Consider the following 21,577-nt stretch of genomic DNA (forward strand, 5'->3'; position numbering starts at 1 on the left):
AGCCTACCATCAGTTCTCTGCTGTACTGCAGGATGTCTCAAAGGAATGTGGCAAGCAGAGGGTTTCTAAATAAATTGAGCCGTTACACTTCTGTTTACACTTTCAAGGGTTAGGGTAATAAGGTTAGATGGGCGTTACACCTTACAAGCCCAACAGGTTGCCAGACAACACCACTTTGGGAATTTCACCCAAAGAATTATTTACCTTTTATATATCACCATTAAGACACACAGGTTCGGTTACTACTACCAAACAATTTACTATAACATAAAACAGAACAATAGTGATGTAAAGAAAACAAAAAGGGAAAAACATCCTTGAACAGCCTCGTTGGAATAGGACATAGAAGACAAGTGGATGGTTTAAATGAAGAAACTGTTGAAGTTAGCTCAGAGAGATCTACAGGAGAGAAGCAGTCTAAATGTAAAAACAGACGTTATAGTTGACCGAGGCTACTGTACAGGACAGTACATCTCTGTCAGCTGTGAGGTAGAGATGGTGAATTTTATTTGTAAAGAAGCTCATAAAGTAAGGAGTTGGAGTTGTTTGTGTTTTCTATGATGAATAATAGGAGGTTCTGGCATCATGGAGGGCTTTTTTGTATGTTACAGTTTTTCTCTGTCGCTTTGGTACATTTCTCAGATCAGAATTGAAATTCTCAAAACTACTTGTTCAATCTTCACATCATTGTGTCACTTGTGCAAATCAAAAAAGCAGTTTCTCATTTCTATGAACAAGTTGCAAATGCTTTGGTACATCCATGCAAATGATTATGTACAATTCTCTGCTGTTTCCTAGATTATCAATTGCTTATGTCACGTTGATCAAAATGTATTATAATGGGTCTCTGTGAATAGTCTCACCCCCCACAACATTTAGGCATTAGTTCATCGCATAAGTCTTTACATGCAAAATGGTTGAACAAGTTGTCATAATATGTCAAGCATATCTCTATAGATTTCTGTGATGTAGGTCGACCTGAGTGGCCGTTTAGTAGGAGGCAGACACTGAGAATTTTGTCCAGGGATACCAAAGTGATTTATTTACAGTGCAGTCCATGTTCACACTTAACAAAAAACTCAAAATAATTAATCTAGGCCTAACTGATTAAAGTTAACTCATAGTAACTCAACTTAAACAAACATCATGTGTACACAGCTACACTGATGTGTCATTCCCCCTCGACGACAAAAGCAACTGCTTTATATAGGCCCTTCCATCCAGACCTAATCTGGACCATACCATCGCTGCAGGTATACATTTTACTTTATTGACACAGGAATTAACTACAGTTATTCTACTATAACCACCTGATAAGGGGAAAACCCTTTCCTATAGTTTATCTACTAATAAACATGCCATATACATAAATAATTCAAAATCACAGTAAATAAACACAACCTAAATTACAATCACCCCTCCCCACATGAACTGACCTGGTGACATCACCAATGATGTCACTAAGGGTATAAATATGGGACATCATTGGCTGCTTCCTCCCTTTGTCTGTAACACATGGTAAGTATGGTGAATAACAGAATGTTTGAATAATGAAAATAGAACTTAATCAATAAATAACTAAACTTAATACTTGTAGATGTTTTAATTTAACCAAAAGATGTTGTTAAATGAACTGTAACTAAACATAATACAAACTACAAACAAACCCGGGATAGAATGTGTCTGCAAATGAAAAGTTACTGAACATAAGGTTAAATGGTGAACAAGCATGAGTAAATCTGTAAACTATGATGTTATGATGGATAAAAGTAGGGACAAGTGGTGTAATTCTTACCCACTTTGTCACAATTTCCATTAGACTTATTTTTTCTAAATCTGTCCTGAATTGGTAAATTGCTCCCAGGTGAATCTTGACTTTCTCTAACGAAGGGAAATGTGTGAAGCATTAGATCAACAAATGATCAACCAGTTTTCTGAAATAGCTCAAAGGTGCATCTCATGAACCAACTGGCAAGTATATGTATATATAGCCGGAGCACAACACAATGTTACAATGTCTCACAATGGAAGGACAAGTAATTGGACGGGGTCAACACCCAGAGAGAAGAAGAAGAGGAAGAGGAGTGAGGCTGCGTGGAGGAGGAGTTGGGAGGCAAAACAGAGGAAGAGGCAGACGAGGCCTTTCTGTATCACAATGACATGGTCTGTCAACAAATTACAGTACAAACAGTAAAAGCATAAATGTGAATCTCGTCCAGTCTCTTGCAATCAATCTCCCACATACACTAAGGTGTAACTTACAATTTACAATAAGTGTCATCAACACTTTAGCCATAGTTTACATCAGAACATCCCTCCAGAGTAAACTGTTATATTGACAACACGACTAAGCAATTTGACTGTCTTATCCGTACACAATAACACAAGGACTTGTCATTCTGATGGCAGTGACATGTTCATTGACACAGATATTTACTTTTGAGAGATGAACTAAGGATTTTGAGCAAGAGACTGGCTTTTGCAGGTAATCCATGGTGTTGTGCTATTTGTACGAATTGTTTTGAGAAATTCACTTACTGTTTTGCAAATGTCGAGGATGATTCGAGAAATGTACCAAAGCGACTGAGAAAAACTGTAATAGACAGAATATCTTTTCAAGCCTTTTTGAAATTCTTCCAGATTAGTGGGATGCCACTTCCTTTCTAGCATTCGTGAAATCTGCTTTAGAGCATGTGTTTTTAAGTTGAATAAATTCGTTTTTGTAGCCACCTTGAAAAAGAAGTGATAATATTCTGTCCAACAGTTATTTGTCTGAGGAAAGGTCTGCCAACAAAGTTTATCTTTACAGTCTCTAACAGGCATTTCTTTTTCCAGCACAAGAACAGGATGTCTCAAAACTATTAGATGTCTCGACAAAGGAAACAGACTACACACTTTAAACAGCCTTCAGTTTACAGCCATGGAAGATGCATGCACTTTCTTCATTTTACGAATTTGCAGAAATTTCTTTTTTTTTTTTTTTTACAAAAATTTTACATTTGCATTAAACTGTTTATAAGGCATATAAGATTATAAGGCAACAACATGACCCCAGCATGACAGGGTCAAATAAGGACTTCCACTGAAATATTTTCACACAACACCTTCCTTAAGGCAATCAATTGGCAAATGATTTTGGTGGCAAGTTAAGATGTGAAAGAAGAAGTTGTGTCACTGTGGTCACACACCACCCACCCCAGGAGCTGAACAAAGAGTATTTAACTGGAGACCTGCATGAGTTTTATCATCAGCCTAGAAATAGGCACCACTCAACGTGCTCAACGTGGAGAAAAATTTTGTGGTAAGAGGTTTACAAGTTTCTTGTCTGAGTTCTTGGACAAACTGTGTTCACTGTCTAATAGGCATGTCTTTCTCCATCACAGGTAACCTACAAAGCCTACCATCAGTTCTCTGCTGTACTGCAGGATGTCTCAAAGGAAGATGCTGCAATTCTCCACAGGAGCTCTGCTTCTTCTCCTACCCTGGTTTGGTGGCCTGGTCCTCGGAGAGGTCGTCAATGACTTTTCCAACTGTAAACAATTCTTTTATATGGACACTCCACCAACAGGTATCACCGGAAATGATTATCAGCCAATATGCCAGCGCTACAACAACAAGTACCGCTTTGCCACCCTGTATGACCGTGCTCGTCGTTCAGCACTGTACTCTGCATACATACTCAGCTCTCCAGACGGTGGAAGGGATGATGAAACCTGGATGTATGAACCACAGGTAAGATGTGGGCAGTAAAAATACTGTCATTGGCCCACACAGCCTGCTCATTTAGAAGTGAAAGTCGCAAAGTCTTTTATTTTGTCTGAACATAACCCATCAAAATGTTACACAGTGATAGTTAATTTTCTATGAAACACATAACATTATCATTTTTGGAGTGGATAAATATTCAAATGCAAACCAAGACAATATGTATGAGTGTGATCACTAAACATTTTACTTTACTAAATATACCAATAAGGGCATTGTATCATTTTAGAAAAAAAATCAGAAAACCAGAAGTGTATAAACCATGTAACTAATATATCAAACAGTTACAGTGTCCTCAAACATTTTAGTACCCCCAAACAAATCACATCTTTAACATAAGTAAATCAGTGCATGCCAGTTCAAATGGAATAATTCTTAATGGTTCTGTCACAAATGAATAAATAACAGTAATATTGTTTTCTCTCTTTGTCAATAAGCTGGCAAATATAAAAGGTAATCCATCCATGCAAGAACTCAACTTGAACCCAGACAACAATGTGAAAACTAGCCAGGCAGTGCTTGAGGACTACAGGGGGAGCCTCTACACCAGGGGCCATCTCACCCCCAGCATGCACCAGCACTCACTGGATGACCGTAAGGCCACCTACACCTTGACAAACATTGTCCCTCAGTGGGAAGGCTCCAATAGTGGTCCCTGGAGAGAACTGGAGGAAGAGGTGTTGAGGGAATTCAACAAGTGCTGCAAAGGGCAGATGTATGTGATCACCGGAGTCCTGCCTGGAAATAAATGGATGAACAGCAGGGTGTCTGTTCCTGATTACCTGTGGTCTGCCTACTGCTGCCCAGATCACACACAAAACCTTCCTGAGTGTCAGTCATTTTTCCCCACATATGCTGCAGTGGGAAGCAATCTTAAAGTAAAGCCAGCCGGTGACACGGTGGGGGTCCGTATAGACGGCTTTCATGTGACGCGGATGTCCTTGAATAGCTTAGAGAGAATCCTGAAAGATAGGCCGGGAATGCCAATCGTCAGTCTGTTTGATGGGCAGTGTAAGGAAATGGATGACAAGCTTTAAGCAGAAGTTAGTTAACTTAACTTACGGGTGTCCAACAGTCACCAAGTACAGCGCAGCACCCCCTAGTGTGTGGTCAGCCTCAAAATCTTATAAAAACTCCCCCACTGCTTAATTGCTTAATAAATGTTTGATCAAAATATTGTCTTGTCTCATGATGGTTGGAAATGAATATTTTTGATGAATATGATCTTGCAATTTTGATCAATGTCATCTTGTATCATGTTCACAAAGCCCATCATTGTCCAATAAATCAAGACTGAAATGTGTGAATGGCCTTGAAATATTTATTTCTCAATGATATGATCAAAACACAAACATACAAAACACCAAGCTGTCAATGATATTGTCATAGAAACACACAAGGTCCTAGCTCAGATTTAACATGAGTGAATTACTGATAAAAAGATAAAAATGTACAATTTATTGATCATAAATAAGTACAAGCTTTTTACATAAAAATGAGAACACCTCCAATTAAAATTGCTGGACGTCTGAGATTGAGTTTATTTCTCCTCCTACAGAGAAACACCATGTACAGCTGTCTTCCTCAATTGTCTTACTCAACAAAAATCATCCACACACACATCTGCTTCCTTACCTTCAAGTCAATTTAACTTCTCATCAAGTCAGAGTGTAAGAAAGGCAACTCTGAAACACAGAGAATAAAATTGTGCCATTCACATTCATCACCTAAATTCTGCCACATTCAATTAAAGACCAGCTCTTTCTTTTTTCCAGTTCTGTCAGATATTTGAAGGAGGGACTCTAAAAACACTGGTGGTTTTTCAGTTGCTCCACATCACTAAAGCCTCTTCCACAGTTGGAGCACTGGAGTGGGGCCTTTTCACTGTTGTGTATGAGTTGGTGTCTCTTTAAGTACTCCACGCGACTGAAGCGTTTTCCACACGCTTCACACCCGTATGGACGTTCACCTGTGTGGATCCGCTGGTGCCGTTCCAAGTTGCCCAGACGACTGAAGCTGCGTCCACACTGCGGGCACCGGTGAGGCCTCTCGCCTGTGTGCACTAGATGATGCCGTTCCAGTGAGCGAGAGTGTGTGAAGCGCTTCCCGCAGATCTCGCAGCAGTGCGGCCGTTCAGCAGCGCAGGCGCACTCGTGGTTCTTCAGAGCCCAGGCGTGGCTGAATGTGTTGCCACAGTGGGTACAAGGGAAAAGACTGTCCTCTCCTCCGCTGCTCTGTAAATGGGCGCCTCCTAGTGGACAGGGATGCTCCTCCAGCTCAGCCTCTGAGGTGAAGCCTCCTCCGCACTGTGGGCAGAAGTGGAGCAGGTCCCCGACACCCTCCTCTTCCCCTCCACTTTCTTCGACACTCCCAGGAGCCGACAAGTGGGACAGGGGCTCTGTCTCTCCCTGCTCCATCCCTTCGTCTGCAGTCATAACTGTGACCGAGTCGCCCTCTCTCAACTTCTTCGACCAGCCTAACCTCAGCTCTCCTCCCCCAACCACTCCAGCCCTCACACTGTCCTTTACCATGCCTTGCCCTACCTGGTCTTCTCTCTGAAGGGTGGGCGGCTGAGGCTCCAGCTCTCCATCCTGCTCCATACCATCAAGACCTATGTACTTGGGGGCCAAGCTGATCTCGCTGCCTTGCACTACCTCAGGGCTGACAGGCTGGGAAGCTGTCATGGCAGCCTGCTCGCGACCTCTCTCAGCCCTCAGCGCGGACTCCAGACCCCTCAGTTCATCCATGGTCATGCCGCCCTCTGATGGCTCTTCTGAGCCAGCCTCCCAGTCCTCCTCCGCCGTCTCTCCTGGATGAAGGGTCGGGGGATGATCTGACAGGTCTCCTGAGTAGAGACAGAGGGAGGAGGAGGAGATATAAAGGAGAGTGTGAAAAAGCTGACGTGAGCAATCACCACTTTCTTTTAAACTATCGGTCTCTGAACATTTCTCTAACTTCCCCTCCCTAAATTGTATGTATGGCCTGGGCTGATTACCGTCGCTTTGAGCTCTGGAACCAGTGTGAAGCTTCTGATTGGACGGGTCCATCTTCAAAGCCTCCTTGATTAGCTGGAGAGAGGCAGGTTGATAGCCCTCTGTTTGAGGAAACTGCAAAAAGAAACACAGTTATAGGATAAACAACTGAAACCAGGCAGTATACACCGTTTATTGATAAATTCATAAATGCTTTTTTCAAAATAGTTTGTTAACTTATGCGCAACACTCATCATAGCCACATGACTCTACCAATTCATATGTTGAGGGTTATATTTCCTTCAAGCCATTTTAGTAGCCATCAAACACCTTGAAAGACTTAACAGCGACAGTAATAACACATACTGCATGCTATGAATATTCAAATAGAAGAGAAGTGAAGAGTGGATCTGTGCCCTGCCAAGTGGTCATGTGGTGGAATAGCAAACAGCTTTTCACCTCTACCAGTAGTATTCCTACCTAAAAGCTCACTGTACTTGAGATGTGGAGAGCCCTACTCAACAGGCCCCTCTGGAAGCTAAATATCAAATCAACAGCCTTCCCTTTATCCACTACATCTCCGCAGTGATTTGATGGCTCAAAAACACAAGCAAAACTCTCTCTGTCTTCCTGTATTATCGCTCTCTTTTCTTGTCAATGTTCTTTTTCATTCTATATGAAGCCGCTGAGCAGTGCAGAGATGATTTGCCACTTTCTCCTCCTACTCCTCCTCCTCCTCCTCTGAGAAAGCCCGTCTCCCTCACCTCCTCTTTGATGTTGGCCGTCTCCTCCCCCTCACCGCTGAGGCTGCCCTCCCCTGCCTCGTCCTCCGCCATCCCTCCTTCATCCTCTTCATCCCCGGGGAACTGGATGAGGTACATCTCCCTGGCCTCCTTCCCCCCTCTTCCTCCTGCTCCTGCTACCATCCCCACAGCTACTCCACTTCCTCCTCCTCCTCCTCCCCCACCACCACCGCTACCTCCTCCTTCCTCCCACACACCTCCAGGCCAGCCTTTGCCATAGGCTGCTGCCAGGCCCTTTTTTGACTTGCCTCCTGTAGAGAAGAGAGGAAGACGAAGGAAGGGTGGGAGGGAGGTTGAGAGATGAAGGAGAAAGTGGGGGGGGGGGGGGGGCAGGAGAGACGGAGGGCACAGGGAGACAGGAAGGAGAGAGAATGAAATATGAGGGGGAGAGAGATAAGTGGGAGGAGATGATTGGAAGGCCAGAAGAGAAAGATGAAGAAGAGAAGAGGGTGGAGAAGTGGGAGATAGGGAGAGGGGGGGGGGGTTTGAGAGGCAGAGGAGAACAGGAGCACAGGGGAGGGGAGGGGTGGGGGGAAGGGAGAGAGTAAAGGGAGCAGGGGGAGGAGACGTGAGCATGATGAACGAGAGAGGGGGCATAGAAGGACAGACAAGAAAGTGGAAAGGAGACAAAAACACGTGACAGGGAAGACAGGAGTGAGAGACAGAGAAGAGAGGGAGAAGTGGAGTTGGTGGGGGCCAGAGGAGGAGGAGGAGGAGAGCAAAGAGGGGGGAGGATGAAGAGGTGAAAAAAGGAGAGAGAGAGAAAGACAGAGAGAGGAGAAGTGGAAGTGGAGAGGGAGTGTGTAATTATGGTGGTGGAGAGGAGCGGAAGAGGAGTGGGGTGGAGGAGGTAGGGGAGGGAGGGAGGGAGGGAGGGGGAGAGTGTGTGCACAACGTGATGAAGGAGAGAACAGAGCAGGAGGAGGTGGGGGCGGGGAGAGCGGAAAGGAGGAGAGGGCGTGAAGGAGAGAGGAGCAGGAAGGGGAGGAGGTAAGAGTTGGAGAGAGACAGAGAAGTGAAGGAGGTGGGGGGAGGGAGAGGAGCAAGGCAGGAAGGGAGGGAGGGAGACAGAGAGAGTGTGCAAAGGCACAGAGGAGTGGGAGGGACAGAATGCAGAGAGAGAGAGAGGAGAGGGGGAGGTGAAGGACAGAGGGAGCGATCATGAAGAGGAGGCGGAGGAGGAAGGGAGGAGGGAGGGGGGGAGAGAGGAAGGAGGGAGGAGGGAGGGAGAGATCAGCTCTTGCCAGATGGTTTCCAACAAAACAAGTGCGTCTTCACATAAGCCCTGACTGCATAGTAAGAACCCTGTTTCTCACATTTAAAAAAAACAAAAACACAATCATACTGAAACATGTAGGATGTTGTAGCCAAGGTGTCATTTAACTGCAATGGTAGTTCTATATGTGCCACAATCCAAAGGTGATGTAACCTCCTTGCTTGGGAGGAAAAGCCATCCTCAGGTGATTAGAAATACTTACGGGCCATCTCAACTTTTCGTTTCTGCCGCCCTCCAGCTCCTTCCTCCAGCCCAGCGTTGCGGCGGTTGGCAGCCCAGCCCATCCCGTACTTGCGCTCGGTCCTCAGCTTGTTCTCGGTGAGCCTCAGTCGCAGTTTGAGAGCCTCGTTCTCCTTCCTGTTGAGGGACAGCTCCACCAGGTAGTCGTTCACCGTCTCCTGGAAGAGTTTGGTGATCTCACAGACCGAGGCTCGGATCAGGCTGTCCATGACAGCCGTCAGATGCGTCTCAAATGTGGTCACCGATTCCTCCATCATCGTGGCCAAAGGGTTCGGGATGGGAGCGGACCTGATGATCGTTGAGTGACAGCTTGTGTTGTTGTCATGATCATCATTACATTTAACCCAGTGTTCCTACTAGGATCACAAAAGTTTCACAATGTCTAAATGATTGGATAGCTATAGCCACCGTATATTTCCAATCTAGACCCATATCATAAATGTCACTTAGAAAAATTAACTTTATTTGTGGATACTAGGTAGCTATATCTGGACAGCAAAGTGTGACAGGGCTCAACGAATCACATTGTAACATAGTGGTTGTTCCGTTTCTATTCTCATTTAATTCAGAAATATATATTGCCGGTTTATCTAAAAAGTGCAACGGTGGTATTGTAGTTGAATAAATAGTAAATGCACAACCTGCGTTGGGTTAGCTTCTTGGTAAACTTGTATTATTGATCGACATAGCAATGTTTAAGTAGAAGAGGAGCAGCAGCCTCCGTAAGGTTTTAAAGTGAATGTGCTAGCAGCCTGGCTAATACAGCTTTGTATACGCACCGTTCGTGAGATGAAATCCGAAGGACTAGCTTGGACACGAAACGGTGACAGACGGTAAGATTTCACGGATCACGGATGAGCTTGGTCGTTGTTTGTGAGCGCAGAGACACGGCGACAAAGGAAAGCGCCATCCAACTTCTGCCCTCGCTCTCCCTGCCACTGTTTTCCCTCTCGCCCCCTTCAGCACAGCTTAATGATGCCTGACAACACTGCGCATGCCCGGTACCGTAATTACCCTACACTCAAGAGCAGCCGCACCCTGGGAAGAACACGCACTCACATTTCAGCCATCACTTTCTGCTTGGTGTGGTCTAAACAGTGGTGCTAAGGAAATGAGCAGTTACTAAAGCAAACAAAACGAGCTTCCACTCGGTAGGCGTTGTGTACAGCCATAGTGTTTAGTGTGTGTCACCAACAGTGTCTTCCGGGATGGATGGAGGCGCTGTGGTCACATGGTTACGCAGTCCTCCAAATAGGAAGAAGAAGAGTAGCCGTCAGTCTGTACTTCCGCCTGTGTGAGTGAATCGCAGCATCTGGACCGTGTGAAGGGGAGAAAGGAAGCACCAAAACGGAGTAATCATGCCGATGTTCGTGGTGAACACCAACGTGGCCAAAAGTGATGTGCCAGCGGCCCTGCTGACTGAGGCCACAGAGGAGCTGGCCAAAGCTATGGGCAAACCTGCACAGGTAGGCCATGGTTGCGCTTAGACTTGCAGAATCTGTTCTTAAAACTTGAGTCCTCTGCGCCTTTTTGTTTGCATCAGGGAGCATCGTCATAGATTTAACTCTGCTGAGTGCGACACGACCAGCACCTGAAGCCTGATTTCCATTTAACCGCAGAGAGAAGTAGAAATTATATGGCTCTCTACGGAAATGAATGAGGCGGGTGTCTTTTGCAATTACGCAAACACGGTCTTGACTATTATTTGTAGAGTTGGGTCGATGATTGATCCGTTCTCTAAACCCACAGGTTAAATGCAAATCTTCTAACATGTCATACAAACTGATACTTTGTTTTTTAAGGGCATCCAAGCATGTTTGAAGATATATATATATATATATATATATTATATATATATATATATATATATATATATATATATACTTTGAATGATATTGTTAATAAATATTTTAAATTAAATGTATATATATTAAGGGCATAACGTAGTCTTCCACCAGAAATATAAATGATATATCGCAGTATAATTATATAAATTATACCGCAAGTTAAGCAGTCAAATTAGTGAATTTAATAAGAAAAACAATATTGATATAATAAGTCACAGGTATTTTTTTGGATACATGTCAAAAAATTGTTGAGGGTGCAGTTGCAATGGGGGAATTGAATTCATGACTTCATGATTTTAAACATTAACATTACATTATCATTACAACCTTCACCGTAGTCTATGTTTAAATGGGCCTGCCATTTGAATGCTGAAACTAAAATGTCACAATCAGCTTCAAAAAGGCTAAGATCCTCAAAAACTGACACCATTCACGATTGATCCATCCAGTGTGGACTGACATCAGTTTTGTCCTTTTGTATATTAGTACATAGCTGTGCATATCAACCCTGAGCAAATGATGATGTTTGGAGGAAAGGGAGATCCCTGCGCAATCTGCTCCCTCCACAGTATTGGCAAAATCAGCGGCGCTCACAACAAGCAATACTCTAAACTCCTGTGTGGACTCCTCAACAAACACCTGGGCATCTCTGCTGACAGGTAACCAAATACACGCATCAAACCAGCACGTTCACCGCTCACAGTTTGTTGAGTAAATGTAGCATCATGACAGAAACACAAAAATTCAGACACTCCTGTATCTTGCATACCTTGCTCTCAGTTAATGTACAGTGTCATTAACCTATTTCTCTTTGTTATCTATTTAAGGATTTATATTAACTTTGTAGACATGGATGCAGCCAACGTGGCCTGGAACAACACCACCTTTGGCTGAAATGGAGGTCAACACACTGAAATAGAAGATCATTCCAGTATTTTCCTACATGTATGAGCATAGTTAACAGTGACGGAATGAAAAAGCAGACACCTGGTAATCCACTGGCCAATATACTGTACGACTGTCTTAAAAGCTCTTACCAGGACCCTTAAGCTTTGCACTGATCCTTATATGCAATAAAGCAAACCCTGTAGACCATGAATTAATCTCTCCTCTACTTGATTCTTTAGCCTCACAAAGACACACCACATTTTACAAGCCTGGTTTTTGCTGTTAGATTCAACCCTGGAAAACATCCTTTGAAAGACAACAGATCCTTTACATTGTGGGCAAGCGCAGGTGTAAGTAATAATATTAACAATGGCTTTCTTCTGTTCAAGTGTCCCTGTAAGTCATGACAGTGAGTCAGCATGCACAATGCTAGAACCCTGAGCCATCATTCGTTTCATTATCTAGACCTGTGCTTTTCCTAATATGACATGTCAGAATGTCTTCCATGAAAAAAGGCCAACTTAGCCTGATGGATAAGTTTTGCATGTCATGGCTTGCCAACTGTCAGAGCATCTGAACCTTGTGAACAACTTTTTTTTTTTTTTTTAAATAGGAAGCAAAGAGAAAATGACAGTGTAGTGGGTCTTGCATTTAACCACTCAGCTGAAGGAAAGATTCATGATGTCTGTCAATTATTTACTGTATAACCTGCTTGAAACAATCTGTGTGTCCCACCTGAATGCCTTTCAACCTTTGCTTGACCACAATGAGCTGGGTGAGTGTGCTGAAATTGTGAAGCTACTGTTTGTCTGGTATTCACCAGATAGTGGGACATGTTGATTTTAATACTCACATTTTTTTTGCATTGCTGATATCTTGCTACCTGTGGGTAGAATTATTATTTCAGTCAACTGCGCAGACACACTAAAAGTATACATAACCACGCATACCTTTTGATAAGAGGGATATTTTACACTCATATGTTCTTTGTGTTATACATTTCAGTAAGCATCCTTATATTGGACAGCTTGTTTTAACAGCTGGTGTAGGCTGTGTTTATATACTAAGGGATGGAATAATAACCAATATGATAATATTCTGATTAAAAACAATTTCATTGTAGTTTGTACTAGACAATGAGGGTAATGTACACCACACTTGTGTGCTAAATACACATTTATAGCTGAAGATGAAGAAAGACAGAAATAAGATGTGTTGGACCTTCTCAGCTTAAATAAAGAATAAATAGTCAGGATATCAACCCTCAGGATATTTACTTTTAGGACTGAAGGGGGAACAAATGCAGTGTCTATCATTGCAGCTCAGTTTATCAGGTTCTGTGATATACAAAATGTACATTGGAAGATTCACGCAGAACTGTTTTCTAAGTATTCAACATTTGGACATAGATGGGATGCCCCAAATTATATTTATTTAGTCACAAAGGCATGATGTTAGACACTAGTGTCCTGTCTACCCAAGCACAGAGTGCCATGTCTACTGCAGCTCTGGCCCTTTTTCCTAACTGAGTAAGGTTTGTGTCAGGGCTATGATTTTTGTTTTCTGCTCTTGCCTCCAGTTACACAACACTGACCTCACACCTACTTTTGTTTGTTTTAGGATGTAGGAACTATCAAAGTGTGGAGGAGCTTGTAGCAATGCCATGTTTGTAAGGTGATAGAGTGAATCACTAACTTCTCATCAGTAAATCACAGATCATTTTTGATATATTATGTAAATCAGTTCAATTCTAGCTGATGAACAACAAATTATTGGACACATCAGTTCTGCAAACAGATTGTAATCCTTTACCTTGATAAATTTAGTCTTCCACTGTGACATAAAATCGAGCCCCGTGTCCATTCATTGACAACATCAAAGAGTAGTAACGCTTTCTAGGGAGGAATACATTGTTGCTTTCAAGTGTTCCTCTGAAGTTCTAAACTGTAATTTTGAAAGGCACAAACACTGAATTACACTCTTATATTTAGCCTCCAGTTGAAACACATAAGACCCTGACAGACGTACAACTGGCCTCCTAGACACTTCTGAACGCACAGGTTAGCTAAAATTTGGGTTTTTGCTGTGTATCATCTTGTTTCGTACCAGATTGGTCGCTATGGTAACCCAGCTGGGTAACAAACAAATAGACAGCGCATGCGCGAGGGGGAAAAAAAAGGCTATTCAATTGACTACATTTATGCCTATTCCACCTATTAAGACAACCAGTTTTTATTTTCTGTTATTGAACGATTATGTGGGGCAAATTGTAGTTTATAGTAGAGTCAGAGACGGTTGAGAAAGGACGGAGACTGTTCACTTTCAATTGTTCTCGTAACTGTCACTTGGGTTTCGCCACCTCCCCGCCCATTTAGCAACCAGTAACAGGTCCGAATCAATTCATTCCAACGGGAGAAGTGATCACACATTTCGCCCCCACAGTTACCGAAATAAATATTGGACACATTTTTCTAAAGCAGATAAAAACGAGCGGCAAAAATCAAGCGCAAATTCATACTGTATCTAGTGTTGTATTGTGTTGTTATGTTTTGACTTGAAGAAGCAATCACGACTACGCCCACTTAGGAGACAGGAATTGTATCCCATTATACCATTGACCCTGCGTGTAGACAGTAGAGAGTATAGAGGATCATTGGTGTAATCAAAGGTCCTCTATACAAATTTCTCTAGATTTCTCTACTGATTCTGGTGTAATGCGTTATCTTATGTATAGAATATCTTTGGTACAGTGTGAATTATCACGGGTCAACGAATTACGTTTGTAATGACGTAGCCTTCCCCTTCCTCCTGGGCAGCTCGAGTAAAAATGGCGGATGGGTGACCAATTGTGTGGTTGTGATACGCTGGGTAAATAACAGGAAACAAAAGCAACCAATTTAATATTTAGGTGTCTGGCGAGGATGGGTCGGTTCGCTGTTAATGTAACAGGTTTCTGGATTCAAGACAAAGTTTCGGACCGTTAGCCATTGCAGACAAAGTACAGCAGCTTGTGTCTAACGGTCAGTAACGTTATCAGTTACCTGCTATGTGTAACATCATCTCAGTGTTTAGCTTGCAACTTTTTAAGTTTTTATCATTACAGCGCCTCGTGTGAGTGTCACAGTAACTGATTTTTTCGTCCAAAGCTAGTCAGTCAAAACATAGCTAACGTTAGCTCACGGTAATATGGTTTAGGAAAATGAGTGATGAAGAAAAATATGGTGCAGGCTTAATCATCTGGGTTTTATTCTTAACCATCACCGGTATATTTAATTGTATACACGCTTTAACGTCATATCTAATAGTGAATTCCTGACGGCTTAACCTCACGCTAGGACTGCAATGCTTAAATCGAAACTCTCTCAATGTAAGTTACTGTATGTGTTGTGGCTGATGAATTGCCTACTTACTGGATTTCGCCTTAAGATAAACATACTCCACAGTCGTATACTTGAAACGGTACCAACTCTACCCAGATACTGCATACTTGCAGGCTAGGAGGCAGTTATGTGGATTAATCAGAAGAGCTAGTATCTCTTACCCAGGTGACCAGGGTTCAGAGCCGTGTTTCAGCATAAATACACTACTACTACACACAATAGTGTGCTGTTTTGTACCTGATCTTAACCTGATCTTTTATCTCTCTGTTTAGTGGTTAAGTGATAAGCGAAAGGACCAGTACAGCATCACACAAGACTTTCTGATCAAGGACATCTTTAAGCTGCTGCCAGCCATCTTCAAATATGACCGACTATCTGACAAGAGGGTTCAGGGCCCACCTGACCACAGCCATGGATTATGTCCTGAGGAAAGCTCTGGTTGACATAATGAGGATCTTTGAGAGCAGCCTCCATGACCATCAAATGGAGCTGTTGCAGAAAGGAGAAGAGGTTGCTCAGCTTAAAACAAAGTTGCAGACAGCAGAAATCAAGCTGAGAGAACTTGAGCGTGGAGGTGACAGAGGAGTGGAGCTGAACAAAACTCAGACAAATGAAGTGCAAAAAGATCCTGAAGTTGTTCTGAACCCCTCTGGACAAACTTCTGATATTCCTGAGATTGATTTTGAAGGTATAGTTTTAAAATGAGGGTAATAACATGACAAAAATATACTGCTTTTTTTGAGAGCTACTAGTATAGAGAGAAATGTTCTGTTTATTGCCTGACTTGACAGTGTGTTCGAGATCATTTTAGTATTCAGCAGTGTGTTTTCATGTTTTTTTTTGTTTTGCAATGTTGAGTCAATATGGATTCAAAAAAATGTTTTGACACTAACAAATGCCAAAAGACATCAAAACAAACAAATTTAGAAAACAATGTAACGTAATTGCCGATGACCTGTGCCAAATCAAGGTATGACAAGTAGTTTTAGGTGAGTTTTAATTCAATTTCAATTATGTTATACTGAACCTGAAGGTTCAAGCGAATTTCCATGGCACCAAATATTGCTCAAAGTACAGTAACCAATATAAGTTGCATGTTCGTTTGAGGGTAGCAAAGTGTGAGTGTGAACATTTATTTAAACACTGAGTAAATGAATCACAATATTATATGACTTACATATTCAGCTTGATCATGTTTATGTCTTTGTGTCTTGATTTGGCTAGTGCCTGATGACTGGTGTGCTCCCCTGGGTTGTGAGACCATGATCAAGCAAGATGATGGTGTTTGTCCTAGTGTAAGACTGCGCCCATTGTTGATTCCACTGTGGCGCATTCCAATCATCAAGCAGGAGGTGTGTAACTGAAGGGGAAAATCTGGATGTGGTGGCATTATAATTTAACCTCATAAACAAGCAGAAAAAAAACTGCTGATGACAACCTGATAATTTATGTGGATTGAAAAGGTAGGCTTAAAGCTTTGTCAGCACATCCTGTCATGTTGTTGATTGTTGTAGGTAGTTGATGGCACAGTAATAATGCAGTGGAATACAAGAGGTTCAGAATGAAAGGCGAGCAGTGGTATGCTGAAGACAGGGTGATTGGTGGGATAGGCAGCTGCAAATCTGATCCATTTTCATGAATGGATCAAATACTCATCCTTGATTGGTGCACTGGAAACATTAATGGTTCTCAGGAGATGTCGCCTCAGCCGATGGCACAAAGCTGACAAGATAGGCTCTTGTTCTGTCAAAAATAAAGCTTTTATTCAATACCCCATGACAAACATTTCAACAAAAAGTGGTGCACTGAGACAATGGTATAAAGGTTTACAGGAAAGGCTGAAAAACTAATTTGCTCTGCACTGGCTTGCCTGACACCTTTTTAATGACAGGCTGGATATATTTTTTATTTTCTTTAGCTGTACTGTGTTATGAAGAGCGAATATATTCACTTCCCTACATTTAGGCAAAATGGTCTCAATACATCCAGATAATTCATCTCATTATTGGCTGCTTTTGCAGACACAGCTCTGCATGTACCTGTTTTTGTTCTTGCTCAGCAATGTTAATCATAGGAGATATAACCAATAATGTTTATGTTTTAGGTGGCGGACTGTGACATTGACTCCCACCAGCAAAGAAAGGGTCTCAGGAGATCCAGGAGAGGTGAGTTTTGTTCTTAACTAATTCTTTCATTCATTATTTTCATATTTTCATTTTATTGTCAGAATGAAGATTGTAATTGCATTATCGTGTCAATGTTTACATTCACTATTTTTGACTTTTGTTTTCACACAATTATTTTATGATTTTTAAGGCTCCTTTTGTAAATTTAAAGTTGAATGTCCTGCAATTCATAATTCAAAGGGTTGGTTCATCAAAATTACACAGAATGATTCAAAAGTACCATTAGTGGCCGTCTATCCATGCCGTCCATCCATGCCGATAGTTTTGGATTCATTTGTGGGATTACTGCTACTTCTGATACTCCTCTTCATTGAGAGAAGAAGAATGTAATCTGTAGTCTGTACTCATCAGTAAAGAAATTATATTTAAAAAATGCAGCAGCATCACCTCTTTTCACAAAGTGTCCCCATTACTCTGGATGATCCACAGAACACATAGTAGAGAGTTTTTTTTTTGTTTTTTTTTTCTATTTCTTTACAAGAAATATGTTCTAGTGAAATCTGTTCAGGTGATCTGTGGATTATTGGGAGTGTAGGTTGTAATATACAGTATTTGCTTTTTATCAATGTGTGACTTGCTTGTGTACATTCCGTGTACCTGGAGGATTAAAAGGGTTTTTTATGTACAAGGGTTCAGATCTGGGCTGAGCATCGCCTGGTTGAAACCACAATATCTTCCTTGAGAACTTCTTGTTTGTTTGGTTTTGCACATTATAAACATAGCTAAATACTGACGACACTTGAGGGGACTGTATTCTTAATGTTGAGATTATGGAAGGTAAAACAACAGTGGTAACAAACTATTAGTTTCACTTCACTTAAACATACCATCATTATTGTTGTCATCTGCTGACTATCTGTAACTGGCCTTAGAGCCACCATCATTCATGAGCTTAATAACTTCTTGTGGAAGACCAGAGCTTATTTGTGAAGATGTTTACAACCAATGCTCAGAAGGAATGCAGGATGCACATGGTTGCCATCATGTGGACTTGTTTAAAGTTTATCAGCGCTGTCACTGATTCTGAAAAGATGTGTTGCCGTTAAATTTATTAAATGCCATCTTTCAGTACTGTGAGCATTACAAATTCTATTTCTTCCCACTGTATTTGTGTGGTGACAGAAAACCTAGAGATGGATATTTAAAAACATGGACTAAACAAAACCAAAATATCAGTATGGCTAGATACTAGGAGGGTAGGTGAGAATATGTATTTCTTTCTTGTTTCTAGAAGTCACAACATTATAGGTTTAAATTTGGCTCAATATTTTTTTTAAATGTCACATTGCTGTCATCTTATTAAATCACTTTGTTATATTCATATCACCCGTACTTTTCATTGTATCACAGTTTGATATATTTTGCAATGTTTTTCTGTCACAGGTTCCTCATTAAACAAAGGGCGCAAACACACTCGGGACAAAATCTTACCAATGCATAACCAGGGAAGTCGACGTAAACCAGTGAGAAGTGACATGAAAAAATTGCTCCAAGACATCAAACAAGAATATTCTATCCAAACAGGCAGTATATGTCTTAGAAGAAGAGGGAGAAATTTAACAGGTAATGAGCAAGAAAATACTTTGAAGAGAAGAGGAGAGGAACGTAAAATCACAGTGGCTGAGTCTAAGCCTACAGAACAGGAGACAGTAGAAAATAACGGTGAGAAGAAGTATACCTGCAAATTTTGCAAGAAGGTATTTGATACTGTGTTTGGCCGAAATGTGCACGTACGATCACACAAGAGGTGCAGAGGTTGCAAAAAAGAGTTCCCCTTTCCGAGTGTTCTCAGGTGTCATAAATCATCTTGCGAAAAACTCAAGAAATTGTTAGCAAAAGAAGCACTGCGCACTAACCCCCCAAAGCCTGAGTCCCATGGTGAAGAAAAACCAACTCTACCAAGCAAAATACAGGTGTGCATTATAAAGGAAAGCTCACCTTCTTCTGGCAACCACCATGTATCATCGATCCAGAACAATGGATCCACCAAAAGGCATTCCTGTGTATACTGCAAAAAGAAATTTCAAGCACTCTTCAGGCTCAAGGAGCACATGCGTGTTCATACTGGTGAAAAACCGTTTTCTTGCAGCATGTGCCCAAAGAAATTCCGCATTAATCAGTCACTCAAAAATCACATACTGAGAATGCACCAGAACCAAAAGGTGAGCCAAATGGACACTTTGCATGGACCAAACCTTTAGAGGACACTGAAGATAATCAAGAGGATTTGATTTCTCCCAGCAAAGACACAAGTAACGCAATCGACATCAACAATGTTAAGGAAGAATGCGGTCCAGGCGTAAGGCTGAGCTAGAGATGGCAAACTCTAATGGTGTCATCATCTCATTGTGTCAAAAGTTCATGAAAACCAAACGCGCCTTGATTGAACACTTTCGCATTCACACAGGAGAGAGGCCCATCAAATGTTAGAAGTGTCCTGCAAAGTTTTGCACTGGTCAGCAACTATAAATACGCAAAAAAAAAGGTCCCGTTATCCTGTGCCGCAGTGTGAGAAATGTCAGAAGAAATTTGCATCAAAAGTAAGATATAATAAGCATGTGTCTGATTGTGTAAAGGACCGGCCAAATGCCTGTAAGGTTTGTGGAAAAGGCTTTATGACTAAAGGACGCCTCAGGAACCTCATGCAGTGTTACCACAACTAAACCCATGTACAGTTGGCATCGAATCTCTGTGGACATTGAAACACTGGATGTTGTAATTTATGCTCTGATTGATGATTGGATTTATTATTTTGAGATGTAATCTTAAATTATATAATAATGGTATTCCCCATCTCTGTCAGTTATTAAAACAGTACTGTAAATCTTTTGCCATCACTGGTGTCAAGAAATGGCAAGTCAGCAAAATAGAATTATGATGGCAAATTGAAAAAAAAAGAAGCATACTTTATTGAAAGTATTTGTCCAAATACATGTAGCAGTATGGAATAGGACAACCACAAAATGAATGCTATAGGTCTTTTGATACTGACTTTTGTAATTTAATTTCACACTTATTGTGTCATTTCAGTATAAAGTAAGAGCCCAGAGGTAAAACTTCAGTGTCTCTGTCCATGTCCGCAGGGCTCCAGTCCACCAAGTAATCCTGCTCTACCATCATCATTTGTTACTTGTTTTAAAAACGTCACAGAAAATTCACTAATAATGTGAAAAACTGTTTATATTGAGGTGGGGGATGGATAAAACCTATCACACAAAATATAATTTTATATTGTGATATGGACACACGTGATAATGAATTCGATTAAGAAAGCATTTATGGAAAAAGCAGTGTAATGAAAATGGCTAATTCAGTGTACACTGACAAAGCAAGGTATTTCATCACATTGATGCAAACGTCATGTAAAACCAATATTGCCTTAAATCAGACCTCTTTGACTACTTTATTGGCCACAATGGTCTAGTACATACTAAAGAATAGCCACCTCTGTAAAAGCTGTATAACTTAATTTCTAACTGTTAAAAATCTGTCACCTTGCAGTATACAGTGTTTCATCAAATTAAGAGTAAATGTTCAGCTGTCTGTATGTATTACTCTACTGTTTCAGCAGAATTTGAGAAACTGCATCATTCCAGCAATCTCTCAGATCACCTTGAGTGTCTGGTGATGTGATTGGTTATGGACTCAGACTTTTGGGAGCAGCTTTGCAATGTTTATTGTATTGCTTTGACCAAATGTAATTGTTATCCTGTAAAATCTCTCCTGTTTGACAGATGTCTGAAAAATATTGCAAACTCAAAGTTAGCTTGTTATTTCATCTGATGCTTGAATTCTGAACCAAGTTGGAACAAAAGAGGGTAGACGTGATATACATAATTTACTTTTGTAACAATTCTAAACAAAGGTGGTTTTATTTTGTATGATTTGTATTGGTTTTTCATCGATCCAGTAGTTGTAGTAACTACTAGTAGTAGTAGCAGCAGTAGTTGTATGAAAAAACCTTTGTTCTATTTTTCTCTAATAAAAGGGGTTTATAATAGTGTTGCTAGACTGAGAAATTATCAACATTACCCCAATAAAAAATCCATATTTTACACTTTGGCTTGCCTACTTTTTGAGTTATGATGAGTGATTTTTTTTCTTTTCAGCTGTATGCATTTTACATTAAGTGACGGTGTAGTACCACCTCGTTATTGAAAACTTTAAGCTTAATTTATCTATATAACATTACACATTTATTTTGGATGTTTTGTTTGTTT

At 41.2% G+C, this 21,577-nt stretch overlaps 4 protein-coding genes across 9 annotated transcripts; 3 read left to right on the forward strand and 1 right to left on the reverse strand.

Moving 5' to 3' along the window:
- Positions 1-1,642: 1,642 nt before the first annotated feature.
- On the forward strand, positions 1,643-5,068 carry LOC130173084 (endonuclease domain-containing 1 protein-like). Its single transcript, XM_056382007.1, has 3 exons — positions 1,643-3,301; positions 3,384-3,732; positions 4,203-5,068. Exons 2-3 carry the CDS (start codon positions 3,427-3,429, stop codon positions 4,800-4,802), a joined length of 906 nt encoding a protein of 301 aa, XP_056237982.1. The 5' UTR covers positions 1,643-3,301; positions 3,384-3,426; the 3' UTR covers positions 4,803-5,068.
- A 4-nt stretch (positions 5,069-5,072) lies between these two features.
- si:dkeyp-121d2.7 (zinc finger and SCAN domain-containing protein 21) lies at positions 5,073-10,155 on the reverse strand. Of its 3 annotated transcripts, none has more exons than XM_056381996.1 (5): positions 9,836-10,155; positions 9,019-9,344; positions 7,502-7,791; positions 6,761-6,872; positions 5,073-6,610 (listed from the first exon to the last, which is right to left on the reverse strand). In XM_056381996.1, the coding sequence occupies exons 2-5, from the start codon at positions 9,311-9,313 to the stop codon at positions 5,568-5,570; spliced, it is 1,740 nt and encodes a 579-aa protein (XP_056237971.1). In that variant the 5' UTR covers positions 9,314-9,344; positions 9,836-10,155; the 3' UTR covers positions 5,073-5,567. The 3 variants fall into 3 exon arrangements, with proteins under 3 accessions (XP_056237971.1, XP_056237973.1, XP_056237972.1); XM_056381998.1 differs by having other exon boundaries at positions 9,019-9,409; XM_056381997.1 differs by having other exon boundaries at positions 9,019-9,412.
- Positions 10,156-10,310: 155 nt separating this feature from the next.
- On the forward strand, positions 10,311-12,002 carry mif (macrophage migration inhibitory factor). The gene is made up of 3 exons (XM_056382015.1): positions 10,311-10,522; positions 11,390-11,562; positions 11,731-12,002. The coding sequence occupies exons 1-3, from the start codon at positions 10,415-10,417 to the stop codon at positions 11,795-11,797; spliced, it is 348 nt and encodes a 115-aa protein (XP_056237990.1). The 5' UTR covers positions 10,311-10,414; the 3' UTR covers positions 11,798-12,002.
- Positions 12,003-12,005: 3 nt separating this feature from the next.
- LOC130173080 (zinc finger protein 341-like) lies at positions 12,006-21,412 on the forward strand. Of its 4 annotated transcripts, none has more exons than XM_056382002.1 (5): positions 12,006-12,141; positions 15,444-15,859; positions 16,396-16,523; positions 17,276-17,336; positions 18,741-21,412. In XM_056382002.1, the coding sequence occupies exons 2-5, from the start codon at positions 15,535-15,537 to the stop codon at positions 19,556-19,558; spliced, it is 1,332 nt and encodes a 443-aa protein (XP_056237977.1). In that variant the 5' UTR covers positions 12,006-12,141; positions 15,444-15,534; the 3' UTR covers positions 19,559-21,412. The 4 variants fall into 4 exon arrangements, 3 of the variants coding, with proteins under 3 accessions (XP_056237977.1, XP_056237978.1, XP_056237976.1); XM_056382003.1 differs by lacking the exon at positions 12,006-12,141 and adding an exon at positions 12,172-14,659; XM_056382001.1 differs by lacking the exon at positions 12,006-12,141 and adding an exon at positions 12,173-14,811.
- The last annotated feature ends 165 nt before the right edge of the window (positions 21,413-21,577 follow it).

This window comes from Seriola aureovittata, chromosome 8, assembly GCF_021018895.1.
Source record: "Seriola aureovittata isolate HTS-2021-v1 ecotype China chromosome 8, ASM2101889v1, whole genome shotgun sequence".
NCBI lineage: Eukaryota > Metazoa > Chordata > Actinopteri > Carangiformes > Carangidae > Seriola > Seriola aureovittata.

Excerpts from the sequence above, each read along its gene's own strand:
- LOC130173084 (XM_056382007.1), top strand. The coding sequence starts at position 3,427 with ATGTCTCAAAGGAAGATGCTGCAATTCTCCACAGGAGCTCTGCTTCTT. Across the intron at positions 3,733-4,202 it reads CCTGGATGTATGAACCACAG|CTGGCAAATATAAAAGGTAA; the intron begins GTAAGATGTGGG and ends TTTGTCAATAAG.
- si:dkeyp-121d2.7 (XM_056381996.1), bottom strand. The coding sequence starts at position 9,313 with ATGATGGAGGAATCGGTGACCACATTTGAGACGCATCTGACGGCTGTC. Across the intron at positions 7,792-9,018 it reads ACGAAAAGTTGAGATGGCCC|GAGGCAAGTCAAAAAAGGGC; the intron begins GTAAGTATTTCT and ends TCTTCTCTACAG. Across the intron at positions 6,611-6,760 it reads TTCCAGAGCTCAAAGCGACG|GAGACCTGTCAGATCATCCC; the intron begins GTAATCAGCCCA and ends GTCTCTACTCAG.
- mif (XM_056382015.1), top strand. The coding sequence starts at position 10,415 with ATGCCGATGTTCGTGGTGAACACCAACGTGGCCAAAAGTGATGTGCCA. Across the intron at positions 10,523-11,389 it reads CTATGGGCAAACCTGCACAG|TACATAGCTGTGCATATCAA; the intron begins GTAGGCCATGGT and ends TTTGTATATTAG. Across the intron at positions 11,563-11,730 it reads CTGGGCATCTCTGCTGACAG|GATTTATATTAACTTTGTAG; the intron begins GTAACCAAATAC and ends TATCTATTTAAG.
- LOC130173080 (XM_056382002.1), top strand. The coding sequence starts at position 15,535 with ATGACCGACTATCTGACAAGAGGGTTCAGGGCCCACCTGACCACAGCC. Across the intron at positions 15,860-16,395 it reads TCCTGAGATTGATTTTGAAG|TGCCTGATGACTGGTGTGCT; the intron begins GTATAGTTTTAA and ends TGATTTGGCTAG. Across the intron at positions 17,337-18,740 it reads TCTCAGGAGATCCAGGAGAG|GTTCCTCATTAAACAAAGGG; the intron begins GTGAGTTTTGTT and ends TTTCTGTCACAG.